We start from the raw sequence: 18,763 nt of genomic DNA, 5'->3' as shown, positions 1-18,763 counted from the left end.
GGCCACAATGTTGATTTATTTGCTCGATTTTGTTGCACTTGTTCTCAAAGTTGCATTATGTTACATCTTATCTGCTGTAAAGGCTGGGTTAAGGTTATGGTGTTGTATTTTGTAATCTGGTTTGTGTGCTCAGCATGGCCCTTACCTCTGTGCTCTGGTGCCATTTAGTGGAAAATATCAATAATGACACCATTTGCCTTTTCTCCTCGGAGAGCTCACCTTGGGAGTGGACACTTCCCACATCCTCCTTTTCTCCTCCACGTTAATTACAACAGCATTTGGGAATTTTTAATATCCTTGGGATGTTGAAACCAGTGTGATTTCCTATTGCTAGGCACCATGAATCTGGTTCAGGTCTGGTTCATGTTTAGGGAGAATCAACTATTTGCAGCTACTCCAGCCCTGTGATAAGCTACTGTGACTACTCAGACTGCACTGGGGTCACACTGCTGCCAATTGCTGCCATACTAGACACACTTAGGTCAACCATTCAGCTTCTGGAGCTGGGGTTACAGAGGATTTGGAGCTCACAATACTGTTACTGAAAGAGATGTTGGTAGCATATGAAGGAGTCTAAGCTGCTTCAGAGCTGATTGGCACTGAGGTCCAGCTGCTCCTGGCACCCTCCTGGGGTGCTGTGCTGGATGTTCAAACTTACACTATGTGGAGTAAGCAGATCACACTGGTCACACAATAAGCTTGAATAAGAAAACCACACTCCAAACATTTATCAGGAGCAAACAGTTAACTACTAACTCAACCTGTAATATTGTTTCTCAGTTAGAGGGCAGGATCTTCAGCTTGCCAAATCTAAGGCACTGTCTTGCCAGACGTATCTGGCTGAATTTAGCTGAAACTTTTGTTTATTTACAATAGTTTTGTTTCATGGACCTGAAGTTTGACATAAGATGTCCTTTACTGATGAGAAACTGTAAGAATCCACACAAAAATTACTTTGATTTCACTAAGCTGAAAGATCAGCTGCACACTTGTAAGAAAACATTATTACGGGACTAAAAGCGGTATCCTACTACTAACTGCCACAGCAGCACTGTTCCAAGCATTACAGCTACACCAATCCCCCACTCTCCCCTGCCACTTTCCCCCTCCGCTCCAAAGCCATGACACCTATCGTAGAGTGGGTCAAGAGGCAGCTGTGGAAACAGTCAGGTGGCTGGAACACCTCTCCTGTGGAGACAGGCTGAGAGGGTTGAGGTTGTTCAGCCAGAGAAGAGAAGGCTCTGGGAAGGCCTTCTTGCAGCTTTTCCATATATAAAGGCAGCTTATAAGAAAGGCATAGAGAGACATTTTATGGCAGAACAATGGGCCATATTTCTAACCTGAAAGAGGGCAAATTTACACAGGACATAAGGAAGAAATGTTTTATGGGGAGAGTGGGGGGGCCCTGGCAGAGGTTGCCCAGAGAACCTGTGGCTGCTCCATCTCTGGAAGTGTCCAAGGCCAGGCTGGTGGGGCTTGGAGAAATGTAATCTAGTGGAAGGTGTCTCTAATCATGACAGGAGGGTGGAACTAGATGATCTTTAAGGCTCTTTCCCATCCAAACTAGTCTATGATGCCATGACTCTAAGTAAAGTTTCTCTGGTTAAAATCTATTACTTCCTCCCTTATGTTCTCAGCTAGCTGCAGGCTTTGCAAACTTATTTTATCATCCTCCATAGCATTCGCTCTAATTCCTCTCCTACCTTTGAGAATCACTTTGTCACCATGTGCTTGTACTTCCTTAAAACAGGTCTCCTGAACACTCTTCAATCCTTATATTTCTTCCTTCACAGCCTTCTTCTAAGCAGACCAGCCACCCATGCTGACTGAAACTACTGAATTACATTTTCCATCTACTTGGTTCCATGAAGTTGAGTAGCTGTTTGTGAATCCTCAGCAGTTCCTGCTTGACATACCCAAGCTTTTGTTTTTTCCTCAGTTCTCCATACCCCTATCCTTGATGCCTCTAGTCCTTCCAGCTCAAGTAACTTCTGACTCCCTCTTCCCAATCCCATAAATCCAGACTATGCATGTCACAGTTCTTTCCATCTGTTACACTCCATGTTTTCCACATATATATACATATGTTTGCATATATACAGTGTATACAGTATATACACTGTTTTGCCTGTTCTTATACACAGTTCCCAGACAGAAGGGTTTTGTCTCAGATAGCGGAGTGAAGAAGCTGATTTCTTATAAAATGCTGATTTCTTCAGCATTTTTGACACTGAATAACCAAAAGATGGCTAGCAGCTTAGCCTGTGTCCACATCCAGAATGCAAGAACAATTTTCCATTAAAAGCACTTTGATTTTTTTTTCTGAAATGCAAAAAATGCACATGTAAAGTACTTTTAAGTAAGGAAATAATTTCCTTATTATGTTTGCTCACCCTCATTTCTTTTACATTTCCACTTAACTTCAGTGAATTCCCTTTCTGACTGCTAGCACCATATGCCCACAGGCCTATGCCTGTTATCTGTGGCTCCTTATGTATACTGTATCCTGCCCAAACCAATTCAACAGCCCACGCTCCAAAGTCTTGCTTCTGCAGTCCAGTGCTCTAGGTTTCTGATGGCAGCCTGTGTTATTGTTAACCAGCTGGCACCTTCACTCTTCGCTATTTAAAGGCTGTGGAGGTATTTGACCAGGAGCTTCCTTGCCCATATCCACAAACTTTTTGTAAATAAAATCTTCACGCACATGTAAATGAAACTGTCATATGTTTCTGATCCCAGTGGGAGTTCTAAGTCATCAGTTGCAATATTTGAAGCTAAAGACAGCAAAGCAATCTTCTGCCTTCCTGTGGACCTGTCTTTTCTCAAGTCATAGACAGGATCAAGAAAATTACAGAATTTTACAGAAGTGTAATTTTTTTTTCTATTAATCTTGAAAATGTTTTATTTTAAGAAATGCTTATTGGTACTGCAGATCCTTGATGCAGCCCTCTATAAACCCAACAGGCTGATGACTCAGGTTTAGCCAAGCTCATAGTTACAGCTGCAGGAACAGTGACAGTGTGCACACATAATTTCTTACCACTGTAAAAGCGAATCATACAGCTGAGATCAGAGTTTGCTGCCTCTTCCTGCATTCTGAGAGGATCATCAAAACCCAACCCAGCCAAGTAGTCATACACAATCTGAAGGGGTTTTTCTGTGGGCTCCAGCCTCCTGTCAAAACACACAAGAAAGAAGTTTGAGAATGCAAAAAAGATTAAACAAGTCTCAGTACAGCTAAAGCTTGAGGAATACTGACACACCAGCTGTTCTACTCCTCTGAAAAGGAGGTCTGGCAAGCATGGACTCTTGCATCTCTGCTTCTTGTCTGACAAGCAGCACTTAAGGACTGCAGCACTTGTGAATTACATTGCAGAAGAGAAACACAGAGAAACAGCAATTGGCATAAGCCACACAATTCATGGTATTTCTATTTCATGATTTAAGAAGCATCAGGAGGAATCCATGACAAGACACAAACCCAGAAATAGTGCACAAAAATCCAGATGCCAAGTAATTAAAAAACCCTATGCATAATGACTCAAAAATATAAAAGAACTCTTAAATTTTTCTTCCGAGCATCTGAAGAATCCTTATGAAGAATTACTTAAAAAAAACCCCAACAAACCAAAACACCAATTTCCTACTCTCTTCAGCTCACATTAGTGGCTAGATTCTTATGCTTTGGCAAGTTAACTCAACCAGTACATTTAGAAGGACATTTTAGAACTATGGCAGAACACAGGAAGGATTCAGTGGCTAGCTTGAATAAACAGCAGTAAGAGAAAGTTCTTGTGAAACATCAGATTTAGTATATTCAGAATGGAAAGTATGTTTTCTGATCCTCTCTTCTCACTTTCTGCAGAGACCCTGAACTATAATTTTCTTCAATTAAAACAACAGTTTCTTGCTAAATTACAAGTTTCATTTCAGGAAAAAAAAATTAGTGTAAAAGACTAAGCACTGAAAATGTTAGGTAGGAGTTAAAATATATTGTTACAATGGTCTACTTGTTATTCACCGTTAAAAATCCCCATTTCTAATCTAAAAGTGCCTAGCTTCAGATTAGTCACTGGATCTCGATTGTCACCTCTTCTTTAAACAGGCATTTATAAACCATGTCACTAAACATTTCAAACTTTTTCTTCAAGGTGCTTTTAAAATTATTCTTGCAGTAGAGTGGGTCTTTGTTTCAAAAAGATTTTTACCACCAAATTTATTTTAGTTTATCCCTACTCTGTAATCACTAACATGATTGTTCCCTGTATCCATGCACTGACTCCACAAAACCACGTATACACGTTGGTTCAACTTAAACACTTCCTTGTTCTTGGATCAAACCTGCTCTCGACTCATATACCTCCAATGCACAAGTCCTCCTGAACTGTATTTTTTGGCAACTTATAGCTTCCTTCCTCTCCTTTGCAGTATTTAGTACACTTGTCTTTTACATAAATATACCTAGTGATACTGAAAAGCAGTGTTTTCCAGGGAATACTGCATGCTAAACCATCTAAAGCAATCTGCTTCTCAGTATTCATCACTCCCTCCATCCATGCCCTCCTGAGTTCTTACCTTTTAGCCACAGGTTATGAAGACAGAAAACTGAACAATGCAAATTTACATTTTTTCCTTCAAACAGCTCCTCACCCAAAACAAGATGTTTACACTAAATAACAGTTTCCAGTTTGTAAGACATTAGCCAGTGAGTTTTACTGGTTTGTACATTGCTTTTCTCCCTATGACATCAGAACACAGAACCTCAGGCATTTTGGCCAGGAAGGGCCTTTAAAGGCTATCTACTCCAACCATCCCATCATGGACAGGGACATCTTCGACTTGAGCAGGCTGCACAGAGCCCAGTCCAACATCTCACTGCAATGAATGACTAATACCTTTGGCAACCAAGGTCAACATTTCGAAGCATCAGATTGAGTTTGCTAGCTAGGACCTGTTTTCCACTAAACTTTGTTGACTAGCATACATCATTTATACTGTGTGTCTTAATAGGAAACATTTCACTGCCGTATGTACCAAATCTTTCCACATCTTCTCACCTCTTCTCAAGAATAAAAATATTTCTGATTGTTTTTAATGATTATATCACAGTATTTCCACTATTACTGACAGCTTTACAAATGTCACAAAATCATTAAGGCAGGACTGATTTCATAAAACATGCACCATTTACAAGTACCTAGTCATCCAGGCTTCCTTTGGAGTCACCAAGACACATCTCAAGAAGTAAAATCACCTCAGGTATTTCAAGCAGATACACTGCAACTCTCACTTCACATACAGGACCTCCAGATCAGAAGGATTACTCTCAAACAAAGTTTACAGCCTGAAAAGGCAATGTAGTCAATATGCAGCTCTCCCAGAAAACCAGTTCTTACTGCTCAATGCTCACTAAGCCTGTTTAGGGCAAGTCTGCTCCCTGCTTTTGTTTTACACAGAAATACATCTGCTTACTAGCCAGAAGCCTGTATATCAAATAACCCCTTTCCCCTCTCTTCAGAAATATTCTGTTGGAGCTCCTATTCACTGATAAGCTGATGTCAGCTAAGATAGAATTCCTGTACAATAAACATGAAAAGCTGACTTACTAAATGCTGTTTCTTTGCCTGTTTTGTAAGATGGACACAGGACAAGAGATTGGTTCAAAAGAGTGAAATGACATCAATTCTATTTTCTTTGCAGAAATTTCTTAAGTTCAAATGAAGGATCTCAGCCCTTTTCAGGACTGTCAGTCAAGATTACAAGCTCAGAGCCAAGTACATCTACAAATATGTAGCTGAGGATTATCTTATCACTTAATATTTTTTGCTATAGAAACAGTTATCAGTTAATACAACACCAAACTTTCAAAAGAGCTTTATGAGGTAATCTTGGAAATGACAAACCTATGTCTCTGTTTCCTATAACAGGCAAGCTATTAGAAACTGGAATGAATAAATAATAGATGGCAGTGAACAATGCTGACTTCCAATACAGTACACCTGATGTATTGTATACCCTTCAGCATAGAATTCAAGAACATGAGAGATTTGACTGGATCTCCAACTACGTGGCCCAAGTTTCCCTTGGCTACCCCTAGACTCTATTCTTCTGCTATTAAAGCCTTACGCTTGCCAGGAAACAGCCTTTCCAGCATGAGACCCATGGCTCAGGAATGTTAAATGCTTGAATGCCATTCACAAAAAGAACGTATCAAGTAGTCTGCACCTAGACTTCCCAAGGAAAAAAACCAAACAAACACTCAAACTTTACTATTTGGTTGCTGAATGGATTGAGGCTTTTTTGAGTACACACTCAACCACCTATCTGCACATCAGAATTCAGGAAGAACAGTAATGAAGTAGAGGGATAATCTGCATCATATGAAAAGCATGCAAGTCACAGTTGTACAGGTTGCCCAATGCTCTCTGAGGTACAGTGCTTCTGGCTTACCCTCCTGAAAAAGCTGGATACTCTATTGTACTATACTTACCCTTCTGGAGATGAGATCTGCTTTTTTTCTTTTTTATTCTTCTCGTCTTATACTTCGGGAAGAATTAATGCTGCAGAGTTTCAAAATGATAATTTGAAAAACCCTTAATCGTCTTTCTTGTCCACATAAATCAAACTGATTTGCTCTTTGAAGACATCAAACACAACACCTTCGGTTTTGTTTCTCTTCTATAAAAGCCACGTACAAAAGGAACATTGGTGGCAACATCTATTCAAGCCCAGTCCTCTACAAACTTACCTCTAGTGCCATAGCACCATTCCTATCTGAAAACCAATCACATGAGTAGCCCATTCTATTGCACCAGCTGGGTTTGCTGGTCAGCAGCTGCAGGACAAAAGCCTTCTGATTTCAGGAAGCTGTCTGTAAAACATCACAAGTTGTTCAAACCTACTACCTGGCAAGAGAGTTTTGAGTTTACAGAAAGATCTACACCCAAAAAGTCACAAGAGGCAATGACTGGCCACTCCGCAGAGGAAGCGGAGCTCAGGGTTAGGCATTTCATGAAGACACAGTGGAAAAGGTGCCTGACTGCCTTCTGGAACTTTGCTGTGTGCTGGACCTGTGACTGAGGAACACGGGGGCAGAGCTGAGTATGTGACTAACACTCACCGGGTCTGTAAATAAAACCATGAGCAAACCAGCCTTCGGATCATGCTCACACTGAGAAAGGGAGCAGTTCCCTGAGTGCTCTGGGACACATTCTGGAGATCTGGAGGAATGGATTACTGGTCCAAGTTCTCATCAAGAGCCATGTGATTCAGTGACAAAACCCTGAACAGGCAAGCGAAAGGAAAACCAAAACCTGTATATGGAATGGAAGTTTCCATATGGAATTTCTTCACTAACTTGGTCAAGTCCAACAGATTCCAGAAGTTAAAGTGCAGTAGAAAAATACGCTTTCCTTTCAAGGGAAAGCAATGTGGTGTGAAATCCAGACTGGCATGAGATCACATTAGAACTTCACAAACTCATCCTGTACCCAACACAATGAGCTCTGAATGCTGGCACATGTGAGAACACGCGGTTGTCACAGCAGCTGCAATCTGGCACAAATGGCTCATGACATCCTCAGCAGTACCACAGCAGGGATTGAGCACTTCCTCCGCTCACAGCAGCTCTCCCGAGCACACGTGCAAAGGCTTAAGGAGACAGAAAAGCCATCAAGAAGGAGCACCAATTTCAGTTTCACTCCTGTTACAACTGTAGCTCTCCATAAGTAAGGGTCAAGTTTTCAAATCTTTGAAGTTTAAATTTTTGTTATGAGCAGTATCCAGACCAAAGAAAGTATCTGTGCAATTCTTGTTTAACCCTTCCCTCCGCAGGAAGATATAGTTTCTGGATATGAAGGGATACAAGCATAAACAAAGATTGTGGCTAGGAGAAAGCTAAAGATCCTTGAGATGCATTGTGGAGAAGAAAAAGTTCTTACAAAAACTTACTTGAATTCACAGAATTGAAAAGGAAACAGAATGATCACAAGGACATTGCTGAATATTTAGGCTGAATACATAAAAGAGCTTCTGCTGTTCTTTCATACAGCTTTCAGTCTTCCAAGTCAGGTGCCAAACCAATGTCTGCCATGCTCTGGGAAGAAAGTCACCTGCTGATATTAAAAGGGTGAAGATTCAGAAGCCGTCTGGGAGATACATAGACTTATGCTAAGATATGATCAGATATTTAATAAAGTAATTTGTAGTGTGAACATGTTATTAAAGTAATTGGTAAAGTTTGTTTGAGGAAGGAATTGTCTCAACAGGGCTCAAGGATAATCTTAAGCACTCTGTCATCTTGCAGTGGACATGCAAGTAGATACCATTCAGGCCTGCTACCTGCTGCTAACACAGGTGTTACTGAAGCAATACTGGTAACTCCCATTTCCCTACAATTCCAGTGGGAAGGAATTCAAGGATCTCTTCTGTGACGAACACACTGAGAATTACAAGGAAATGACACAACATAACCAAGAACTCTTCAGAAAATTTATGACAAATCTTGACCAAGTCCTAGACGTACCAAGAGGCAAAAAGAGTGGGAAGTAATAATTTACAGCTCCATACGTGCTTCCAAAAGATTGGCAGCAGATCCAATTTGCTAATCCAGTGCAAAATCTGCCACAAATCAAAGACAGGCATAGCTAGCTAGCATAAGAAAAGAGAGATTGAAAAGAATTCCAATGCAAAAGCCACTTCAAAAGCTAAATAAAGTCAAAATGTATCTCTCTGAACATTATCAATAAGCTTTACTTAAGCCTTTTCATGATCTGCACGAACAGGTCTGCTCCTCCCTAAAAATGCTGGAAAATCTGCTTGTTATTAGGGTCCAAAACATGCCAACTTTCCTATAAATTTTTCAAGCAACAAACAAAGGTTTTCAGCTGCCTCGGTGCCTATGTTCAAGTGTCCATCTGTTCTCATACAGTGTTTCTAACTAATCCATCCCTAATTCCTATAACCCTGAGCAGGGCAAGGCAAACGGTTCTAAATAACCTTCTCCAACAGTGAGTTTTAAACAGGTCCTGCTCTCTCTGCATCTCCCACCACTAGTGTTCCCACCCCATTAAAGTGCAAATACACACCACAGTTTTAAAATTTGGACACATGCAACCTGTAACCTTCATTTCACCATCAAAAATCCAATACTAGCTCTGTTCAAAATGCATTGTATCTACAGCTTAAGCCTTTAAGTAAGGAGACCACAGCAATTATTTGCCCCTGAGAACAGGAGTAGCAATTTTATAACTGAATCTTAAGTCCAGAAGAATCAGTACAAACTTTAAATCGTAACAAATGGAATGGGAGCTTCTAAACCTAGAGGAGTCCATAACATACTCATAGCATAAAGTTCATGCACATTAAACCCTGACCCATCTATTTTCAGCCTAAATTGACTTCAGGGATAAAATACAGCATCTGATGCTTAAGCCTTCTTTATACAACCCTTGCTATAATTTCTGTCTGCCTTTAATTATTTAGCTGGCAACTCTTCTCAGCAAAAAAAAAATTAACATGTAAATATTACATGACATAGTTGTGAAAGCACCTTACTTACTTTGCTGACTCAAAATAACCGTTTACAGCCTCTTAAATAGATCAGGTTGCCCAGATGCTAAAATCCCCGTAACACAGAAAATAACAAAGGAATATATGAACGGGTGCCTCTATCCAGCAAATGAGGACATATTTCTGGCTGGACCAACAGTCAAACCCTCCCTGTTAAAACACACAACTACGAGGTGTGTAGCTTTTATTTCACCACTATCTAATTTTTATAAAGTGCATGACTCAAGGCTGTACCTGACTGCCAGCTATCTCTGCCTATTCCCCACCTGCCGTGCCGACAGGCATAGGCACACGGTGAACAGAGCCTCTCAAAACATTTCAGTCAGGTTATCCTTTCTCGGCCCTCACCTGACCAGGTCTCCATGAAGCTGCAAAAAGAGGTTTTTCCTCCCTTCTCCGTCACAGATCTCCGAGGCTTGGGTGTCTACTGTGCAGAGGACCAGGCGCAAGTCCGAAGGAGCCGCAGCTGCTGAGTCTCTTCCATAAACATACACGCAGCCTCGTCCGACGTCCCCTTTCAGCCAGGTCCTCTCACGGGAACCAACTCGACTCCTGCTCTGGCAGCTCCTGCTCCCAGTGCGCTTCGCGTTCCTCTGCAAGGCAACCCAGCCCCGAGCGTCAGCACCGCCTCCGGCCGCGGCCGCACCGACCCGCCCCGCACAGGCAGCAGCCACTGGGATGGGGAAGACCAAGGTCGCGGCAGGCAAGTGCCCCCACCCCACCGAATCGTCCGGAGCGGCGGAGGCCTCGGTCCCCTCCTCACCTTCAACACCCGGATGCCGCCGCGGGGTCCGACCCGGGCCCCTCGTGCGCCGCCCGGCGCCGCCGCCTCGTCCTCCTCGAGCTCCTGCGCCTCCCTGGGCCCCGGCCCAGCACCCGGCCCTGGCCCCGGCCCCGGCCCGGCCTCCCCCATCGCCGGCCGGACCGACGCCCCGGGCCTCCACGGCCCCGCCCCGGAAGCGCACGGGCGGTCCGGCCCAGGCCCCGCCCCGGGCCGCGGCAGGACCGGCATTCCCCGCTGCCCCCGCCGGAGCCGCTTCGGGCCGGGGACCCCGAGCTCCGCGCCTGTGTCCGTGTCCTTCCACAGCGAGAGTGCCGAGTGCGAGCCGTTCAGCAGCCGGGCGGGGAAAGAGCAAAGCTCACGTGGACGCTGCAAACGCACCTGGCGCCACTCGCCTTTCACAGAGCTCCAGGGTCTGTCACCGTCAGCGCCCCGCAGCTGAAGGTGCGCCGCTAAACAGCCGAATATCACCGTTCTTCTGCTGCCCTGCAGGTCCACCACGTAAGCCTTTCCAATCTTAACTAGTGGCTGCTACCAATAATGTCATTCACTACTAATGACGTCATCACCTACCAACGACATCATCATTACAGTTTACAAGAATTTGAGTGTTTTAGGACAGCCACTGCTTCTGCCCCAACAGGATCAAGCACATTAATAAGAGCCTCCCACCTTCCCCACAGTGAAATTACATGTTTTGAGGAGACGTGAAAGGTCATCTAGTGAAATGTGACTGACTAGAAAACACAAAGCAGGCACACGTGGGGACAGAGACATGACGACAATCCTTGTCCAAGAGGCACATGAAGAATGAAAGGGGTCTTTTACAAGCTCCCAGAGAAGGCTCCAAACACATTCCTTGTGTTCAGATCCCATCACACCTTTCTAGCACCTAGGACACGCATTGCAGCACATAAACTAACATCGTCTCGCTCAGGATGGTATTCCACAGGAGCGCTCAAGTGTTTTGCAATTGTCCACTCATCTTGGTCTCCAAAATTTCCTGTAAAGTTTTTTCAAAATATGACCTTACTATTTTGCATCATCTGACCTTGCCATGGCCAAACATTAAGAATCAAAACATTCTATCCCACTGTATTTGTAGAAAGCAATAAGGCACAGTTTAAAATCATTGAATATTGACTCATTTTATTAGTCACTTCATAATTTGTTTCAACCAAAAGACAATACACACAGCAGAAGTCTAATGCATCCCATTTAAATGTTTACATCTGTTAAGCTCCTCACTCACCTATGACTCAGCATATTTACTTGAATTTTTCACATCTCAAAAATAGGTCTCCAGAATTTCGAGTGCCAACAGGTGCCCTGCCTCAAATGGCATGTTTTTCACTTTAAATTCGGTACATTTGTTGGGGTTTGTATTCTAGTTTTTTGTTTGCCTTTTTTTTTTTCTCTATACTGCCGAAGAGGTGGGATGGGGCTCTGTAAAATTTAAATTACATCATCATGAAAGAAAAAGGAATATACAGGAATAGAGTGAAAGTTAAAAGGGAAGCAGTCCAGCAGCTCCTTCCCTCACAGCCTCCAAGTAAAAAATGAACACATAAAAGTGCACCAGCGTCACTGCTGCTGTGGCTCACAGCTAGTACCAGCCTTAAGGAAGGCACTGGTACCTTTCCCAGGTGCTTCTGAGCTAGAGATCCAAGGTCCTGTAAAGACAGTTCCCTCGCTGCTATTGCTTAAATAAGTTGTTCAAGGCCATATTTTGTGCCATCAAGACCCGGACAAAGTCGACTTTTAGGACCTTTCCATGTCTCCTCCCTGTTCAGGCCCCTTATGGCCACTATTGTTTCTGTCATTTTTTGACTCAAAATACATTCACTTGGAAAAACAGACATCCAGTGTCTCCCAGTTCCAAAGCCTCCCATGCAGATATTAGTAAAATTAGCCATGAAGTCCGTATCTTGCTGCCTTTATATCCCCCTTACACTGAAGCAAGGAAAACGTTGACCAGACCTTTAAGAATTGTTGCATTCAACTGGCGGGAAGAGGACTTAGTGTATGCTTGGAATGCCTCAGACGTGCGAGTACTCTCCAGAGGAAAACCACAGCAGCAGCACAGAGCTTGAAATGCACATGGGGGTCAAGGAGCAAGCAGCATTATCTGATATTGCAGACAGGGGAAGGTGTGAAGCCTGGCCTTCCTTGTGTAATGTCAGCATCCATCCCTTAGTGAAGAGGGGAGAGCTCCAAGCACAACTGGAATGTTTGGCTGATACAAAAGAGTACTTCATAGCCAAGGGATGGCTTCCTGCAAAACGTATTTTGGGTACACGCATTGCCTCCTCCAGCTCAACTCAAATACATGACAAAATGCCCATTTCCCCACAGACACAGTGCAAGGGTGGCTCAAGGAGCCAAGAACACAGAAAGAATTCACCCTGCAAGCTTACCAGACATGGACAGCAAACCCCAGCTGCTCTAGGGGACAGAAAACAAGCATGACAAGAGGGAGAATATAGACTGTTCCCAACTCTGCTGCAACAAACTGGCCAGGCGAGAGACAATTTTCTTCTTCCTTCACATCTAATTTCCTGTACCAGTGCTCTTGCCCAGCAAAACCAAAGGGAGAGCGAGGCTTGCTGGCTTTCAGTACGAGTGACCATGTACAACTCTGTGAAGAGAATGGGAGAGCTTATGAGGAGTTCGGGAACCAAGGCGAAGACTTCCCATTAGCTTTTTATCTGGGACGCCCTCAGAGCTCACTGGGGTATGGATTTAACATGCTCAGTCTTCAACGCTGAGTTTGAGCTAGTGGGGCAATGAATAGCCACAAATGCAGTGAAAACAAGTAAGCTAAATGCTCAGCACCAGAAATGGACCCTGATTCAGCCATTTCCTGAAAAACTGCCTGTTTTGTGATGCTTCTAGCTAAGCACAAGATATATCTCATCACAGATAGGCAAGGCATGACCCTACCACAACCAAAAGTTAATTTTAAGGAAATCATCCATTGTTCTTATAGATTTTATAAGCCTACACTGATACCAGTTCCAGAAATAAAAAAGCTCTTTGCTAATCCAAAGGCCCAAACCAGATCAACTGGTAAGGCAGCAAAAATACCCTTCAAGAGAAGATAAATTTACTCTACTACACATGGACCAACACTTTAATCAGTGACAGTCCTACATTATATTGTTTAATGCAGTTAAGACCAGACCAGACTGAACAACCCTTAGTGGCTTCCTGCTCCCAATTCAAGGGCAGAACAGGTCTTCCGTTTTCCCTAAGTACACTATGGATCACTCTTGCAATATTTTTGGCAAGTTCTGGAGCCTGGTGTTAGCACTTACGGACACAAGAAGCTATGTCTAAGCTTGCCCTCAGAGCACTCAATGATCTGGAAAGCCCTAGAACAGAACTGAAGCAGAAGTGCCCAGCCTTCAGCTTACTAGCACACTCACAAATGAAGACCTAACATATATTCTAAGACATATCCTAAAGAGCACTGAACATCTGAAGTTTGTCACACTGTGCTTTTGTCTGTCTTACACATCACCTCCAAGAGACTGCTCAGAACTGCACTACCTCCCAGGAGTTCCTGCAGGGACATCCCTGAACACAGCTTTCTGTGAGCTCAGACAGGTACCAACCAGACCTTGCATCTTTGGATCCAAATACTCAAATGACTGGCTTCTGTTCAAAACACAATTTAGTTATGTTCAGTCTGAACCTGAACTGCCACATTATTCTGAAAGGGGAGCAAGGATCAACTAAGTAAAAAAATGGGAAAAGGTCTCTCTTTAAACTGCATGGTCTTTATTTCAGTGCCAATATTACAGATACAACACAAATATCCCAGTCAGAATAACTCAAATGGAACCCAGGGGGTCTACAACAGGCTCTGGAAATAAAATTGGGGAGAAGTTCTGGAATAACCAGGAAGAGCAACTTTGCAACATAGTCTCTGATGAGTCTCCCAGCAGGAGCAAAGCCCTTGCCCGAAAACTGATATACAAAACTGAATGTGTCTTTTCTACCCATAAACTCCAACTAACAGGTTGAAAGACTTTGAAACTGTATGTGGTAGAAAATCAGCTGCTCCTTTTATCTCTATGTCGCTCATAACTCACTTCACTTTCTGGGGAAGCTACAGAAGACTCTGAATCTGCATGGCTGTGGCTACTGATGGAAGGAAAGAAAATGTAGGTGTAAGGGCTTCATTTCCAAGTACAGCACCAAAGCAATTTTACCAACTCTTACCAGCACCACTTCTGCACTGTGTCCCAGGTTTGCAGATGAACTCCAAAGGCCTCACTTGCTCTTGGTATGCAGCACATAACTAAGAAGTGGGTGTATACAATAATGCACTGAGTAGGTCATAAGAAGCCTCCAGCCCCTTAAGACACGGGGCATACAAGAAAGAGGCAGGGCAGCCTGACATTCCCCAAGACCCTATCTGAATCCCAGATGAAAATGCCTGAAAGAATCCAGCTAGAAATGAATGACAACACACCTTACCCACCCCAGGGAAAAAAAGCCAGCAGAAAGAAGGAGCAACTGCTCACTTGCTGCAGAGAGAAGAAAGTTTCCCTGCTAGAAATTCCAGACTTCTCTTCCAACCAGGCTGTGTTCCTTTTTGAGGGGGAAGGAGGGTGGGGAAGGGGAGAAGGGAATGTTGCTTCTGGCTGTGAATGCATGTGTGAGGAAGTGCACAGTAGCCTCCACAAGCTGCCAGCCTCATCAGCAGAGGAGAGGAGATTAGTCTTAACAGATATGCTTCAAAGTCAGCAATCACTTCAGGAAAATTCCTCCTCATCAGCAGGTCTCATTTGTTCCCCATGCGCATGGTGCAGTTTGGGGGATTGCCAAGGATCACAACCTTCTTCCCAGAGTTCTTTTGATTGGGTGGGATGAGAATAAGAATGGTGCCAGAGCCTCACTGCCAAGACTGAGGGGGGAAGTTGTTGACTTCTGCTAGATCCTGCATTGCTGAGCCCTTGTGATTATATGTCAACTTGATCCGCATACGTAGTTGTTGCTACAAGAGAAAAAGGGGAAAAAACCAAACACAAACAAAACAAATTCAGGTCTTCATTAGAGGTCACAGACTCCCACCTCATCCAGTTCCCCTCTCCATCCCACAAACTCAACATAGACTTTTCCTGACTGCAAGAGCTTGCTGGGAGTATGTGCAGGGTGAGCTATGACACAGCAGATAAATGCTCAATCTGGTAGGACATTGATTGGTCACTGTAGTTCTCAGATCAGGTACAAGCCTTAGAAAAGTTACAGTACAGCTTCTACCCACATCTGTGTCTGTATTGGCCCTGCTCTTGGAAGCACTGAAGTCCTTAAATACAAAATTAACCACCTCCAAAATCCAGTTAAGAACAGAAGAAAGCAGGTGGCAGATTTGTACTTGGCTGCACTGCACTTGGGCTTGCAGGGAGAAATGGGCTGTCCATTCAATGCAGCAGTCTAGAAACTTCAAGTACTGCACAGCTCAGCAGCACTATGAAGGAAATAGCCTATGAAAGACTGGAAACAGAATCTCCAAGAACATTCCCTTCTGCTGTAACTAAATGGTGGAATAGCTCAGAAGTCACTTCACACTGTCATTTGGCTGTCACCCACATACTAGGCGGCCCTTAAAAACAGCTTAGAATACGGCATGCGCCAGTCACGTTCCCTATTCTCTCTCTCAAGAAATCCAAAAATGAAAAGCCAAGAGCTGACCATTTCTGTCTCTTTCCTCCATACCTACAGGCAAATACACAAAAGGGTTAGAAGAGGGAAGAAAGGAAGACGATGACTGCTTCAGCCAGGCTCAGGATAAACAAGTTATGCTGTATCATTAATAGATCAACAACATCACTGTCACTTTTTGGTTTATTTGGTGTTTTAGAAAACTAGCCATTAGTTTCAGTCCACCATGATGGCTCTGTGTGCACCTCTGTACTCTGAAGTGTTCCTAGGAGTTGTGGCTTTCCTACAGAAAGCATGCCACTACCTTAGGTGTGTTTCACCATTCTGGCACATTACAGGAAAACACCTAAATCCTCCAATGTTCGGAAGATAACTTTCAAGGTGATCTTTGAAAGGTGCTCTACAGCACCACAGAGAAACTGGTATCAGATGTATATAAGACACAGAATAATTAGTCATGTGGCTTAATATAGGCAGAGGTGAGCAGAAATGGAACATTGCAATAAACAGTACATGGAAATAAAGGGAGATGCATTGGAAACCACAAAAACTATGCACTAGAAGACTGCCATTCAGTGCAACTTGGGCTGAAATTTATGGGGTTTTTTTTCTCACTGGCATATCAATCTAGCAGAAACACTTTACATCCAGAGCAATACATAAGTTTTAACCTATGAAAAGCTTCAGATATTTTAAGTTCGTTTAAGATCATAAGACTGTCTCAAAGGAAGAAATGTGATCTCAATTTTATTTTTCTTTCTAATGCCATCTGAGCACTTGCAAACCCTCTTAAGGAGGAAATGGGGACCACATCCCTCCCTCCCCTCACGTCTGCTATGTCTCAGTCTTGAAGCCTGTCTCTGAAGGCTACAAAACAAATGGAATTACAATTACATCACACCTAAAGATTCTTCCCACCAACTATTTAAAACTACATGCATCACATTAAAAACAAGTGAGACCACCTGACATACAATTTTAAGAATATAGATCAAGCTACTTTTTTGTGTAAAAATATTTCAACAACACTGCTGCAGGTAGCAGGAACAAATATTCAATATATCTTTATGTGTCAAGATGCTTGCCTTCCAAACATCACTTTTACAACCCTCAGAAACACTACGTTAATCTCTTCTGGCCATTTGAAAACAACCATTGCGATGCAAGACGTGAATGAATTCAAGATAGCAAAGCTGTTACACTGTTTTAACAGTATAACCAAATAGAAGACCAAACCTGTGTCCAGAACCTCCTGTGTTCTTCATAACTTTTTCCTAACTCTAACTGAAGTCACTGCCACGAAAAACATAAAATTGACTACCATCCTACCTGTCATTGAAGATGCATCCCTGACTGCTACTAAATGAATGATTACATGGCAGTATCTTCAACAATTGTTCTTGGGATCACTCACCTTCTGTGGATTCAGGACTTTAATGACCTGTGTGATGGTCCCAGAGTTAAATGCAGGGATGACACTGCTGCTGGGAGACAGAAGCTGCAGCTGGAATGTCTAAAAATAGGGCAAAAAGAAAAAAAAATTAATGCATAATCAAGTAAGAAGACTTGCTTGCACTGAAAGAAAGCAAGGAAAATTAAAAATTCAGTTTCTGGCCCTGAATAATCAATTCTTGAATTCCCTAAATTGCTGCTCCCTAAGAACAACACATTCACTGGCCCACCTGCTTTCTATGCAAGTAGGATCCAGGTAACACAAACAATAGGAGATGAGGGCTTACTGCAGTGTACCAGGATGAGCAGCAATGCTTTCTTCCATGTGTTGCACTCAGAGGAACATTCAGCACACCTGTAACTTCAGGAGGCCTTTACTTTCCCTGATTCCTCCCTATGGTAGGTGTAAAACCTACCTGAATCCAAGTCAGAGGAATACTAGTTCCTAGAAGTGAATGTATATTCCTGAATTTGGAGAGCATCCCAGTCACATGGCTGCTCAATACTCTGCTCTGCTATAAACTAGGCAATTCCTGTCTCTCACATTTTGTGCTGCAGCTGAGTGCAAGGGGAAACAATTCACTTCTTTAAATGAGGACTGCCATTAATTACATATTATGACTCATTTAAATTTTTATAAGCAACTAATAGCTTCAAAAGATTTTTTCTTTCATGTATTCATAGCTCCAAAGAACACAGTATATTTCTAAGAAATTAAAAATAAAGGGTATTATTAGTGTCTCCAAATACTGGTTTTGACCCAAATGGGTTTTTTTTACCTGAGGTTTAGCCATTTTTCTAGAAAGTGGTGATTTCAAAACACTATTTTGTCCAAGGAGAAGTGGTCTAATTTGACTGGAATCTGTGTACTATTGCATTTACAACATGTGCTTTCAGACTGGAAAGAGATTACCTAACTGGGCACTGAAAGAAATTTGGAACGTATCTCTGCCTTGTTTACCTTGCAAGTTTCTATCTACATGAAAGCACCAATCAGGAAGTGTTTGCAACTGGCCCTCAACTTCTCACTGTAGTTGCACTAAGTGGCTCTACCTTTGGTACTGCAGCTTGGAAAACAAAATCTGTCATATCCAGTTCTGTGCTGTTGGAGGCCTGTATCGTGATTACAGTGACGCTAGGGTTGGTGTTCGACCTCTCAAAGGTGAAGTCTATTTTCAGCCCATTCTTGTTGTATGCAGTAATGGAGGGGATTCCTGTAGGAAACAGAAGAGCAGCAGACTTACAGAATCTGGAGATCATTCTCAACATCATAGTATGCATTTACTT

At 42.9% G+C, this 18,763-nt stretch overlaps 2 protein-coding genes across 4 annotated transcripts in view; both read right to left on the bottom strand.

Annotated features, from left to right (window-relative positions):
* The window catches only part of PHLPP2 (PH domain and leucine rich repeat protein phosphatase 2), a 34,928-nt gene extending 23,910 nt beyond the window's left edge, over window positions 1–11,018 (bottom strand). Inside the window, exons 1-3 of one of the 3 annotated variants that reach the window (XM_063410801.1) lie at window positions 10,334–11,018; window positions 9,919–10,163; window positions 3,041–3,174 (exon numbers count right to left, since the gene is read on the bottom strand). In XM_063410801.1, coding sequence (XP_063266871.1) covers window positions 3,041–3,174; window positions 9,919–10,163; window positions 10,334–10,582 — 628 coding nt within the window. In that variant the 5' untranslated portion in view covers window positions 10,583–11,018. Of the gene's footprint in view, window positions 1–3,040; window positions 3,175–7,950; window positions 8,115–9,918; window positions 10,164–10,333 lie in introns of those variants that run through there. The other 2 variants (XM_063410799.1, XM_063410800.1) reach the window with 2 other exon arrangements.
* Window positions 11,019–11,473: 455 nt separating this feature from the next.
* The window catches only part of AP1G1 (adaptor related protein complex 1 subunit gamma 1), a 38,465-nt gene continuing 31,175 nt past the window's right edge, over window positions 11,474–18,763 (bottom strand). The window contains exons 21-23 of the mRNA XM_063410804.1: window positions 18,530–18,690; window positions 17,439–17,537; window positions 11,474–15,356 (exon numbers count right to left, since the gene is read on the bottom strand). Coding sequence (XP_063266874.1) covers window positions 15,255–15,356; window positions 17,439–17,537; window positions 18,530–18,690 — 362 coding nt within the window. The 3' untranslated portion in view covers window positions 11,474–15,254. The remainder of the gene's footprint in view (window positions 15,357–17,438; window positions 17,538–18,529; window positions 18,691–18,763) is intronic.

The sequence above is a fragment of the Prinia subflava genome, chromosome 13, assembly GCF_021018805.1.
Source record: "Prinia subflava isolate CZ2003 ecotype Zambia chromosome 13, Cam_Psub_1.2, whole genome shotgun sequence".
NCBI lineage: Eukaryota > Metazoa > Chordata > Aves > Passeriformes > Cisticolidae > Prinia > Prinia subflava.
The sequence above is the reverse complement of the archived record's forward strand: the minus strand, read 5'-3'. Positions and strand labels throughout refer to the sequence as shown.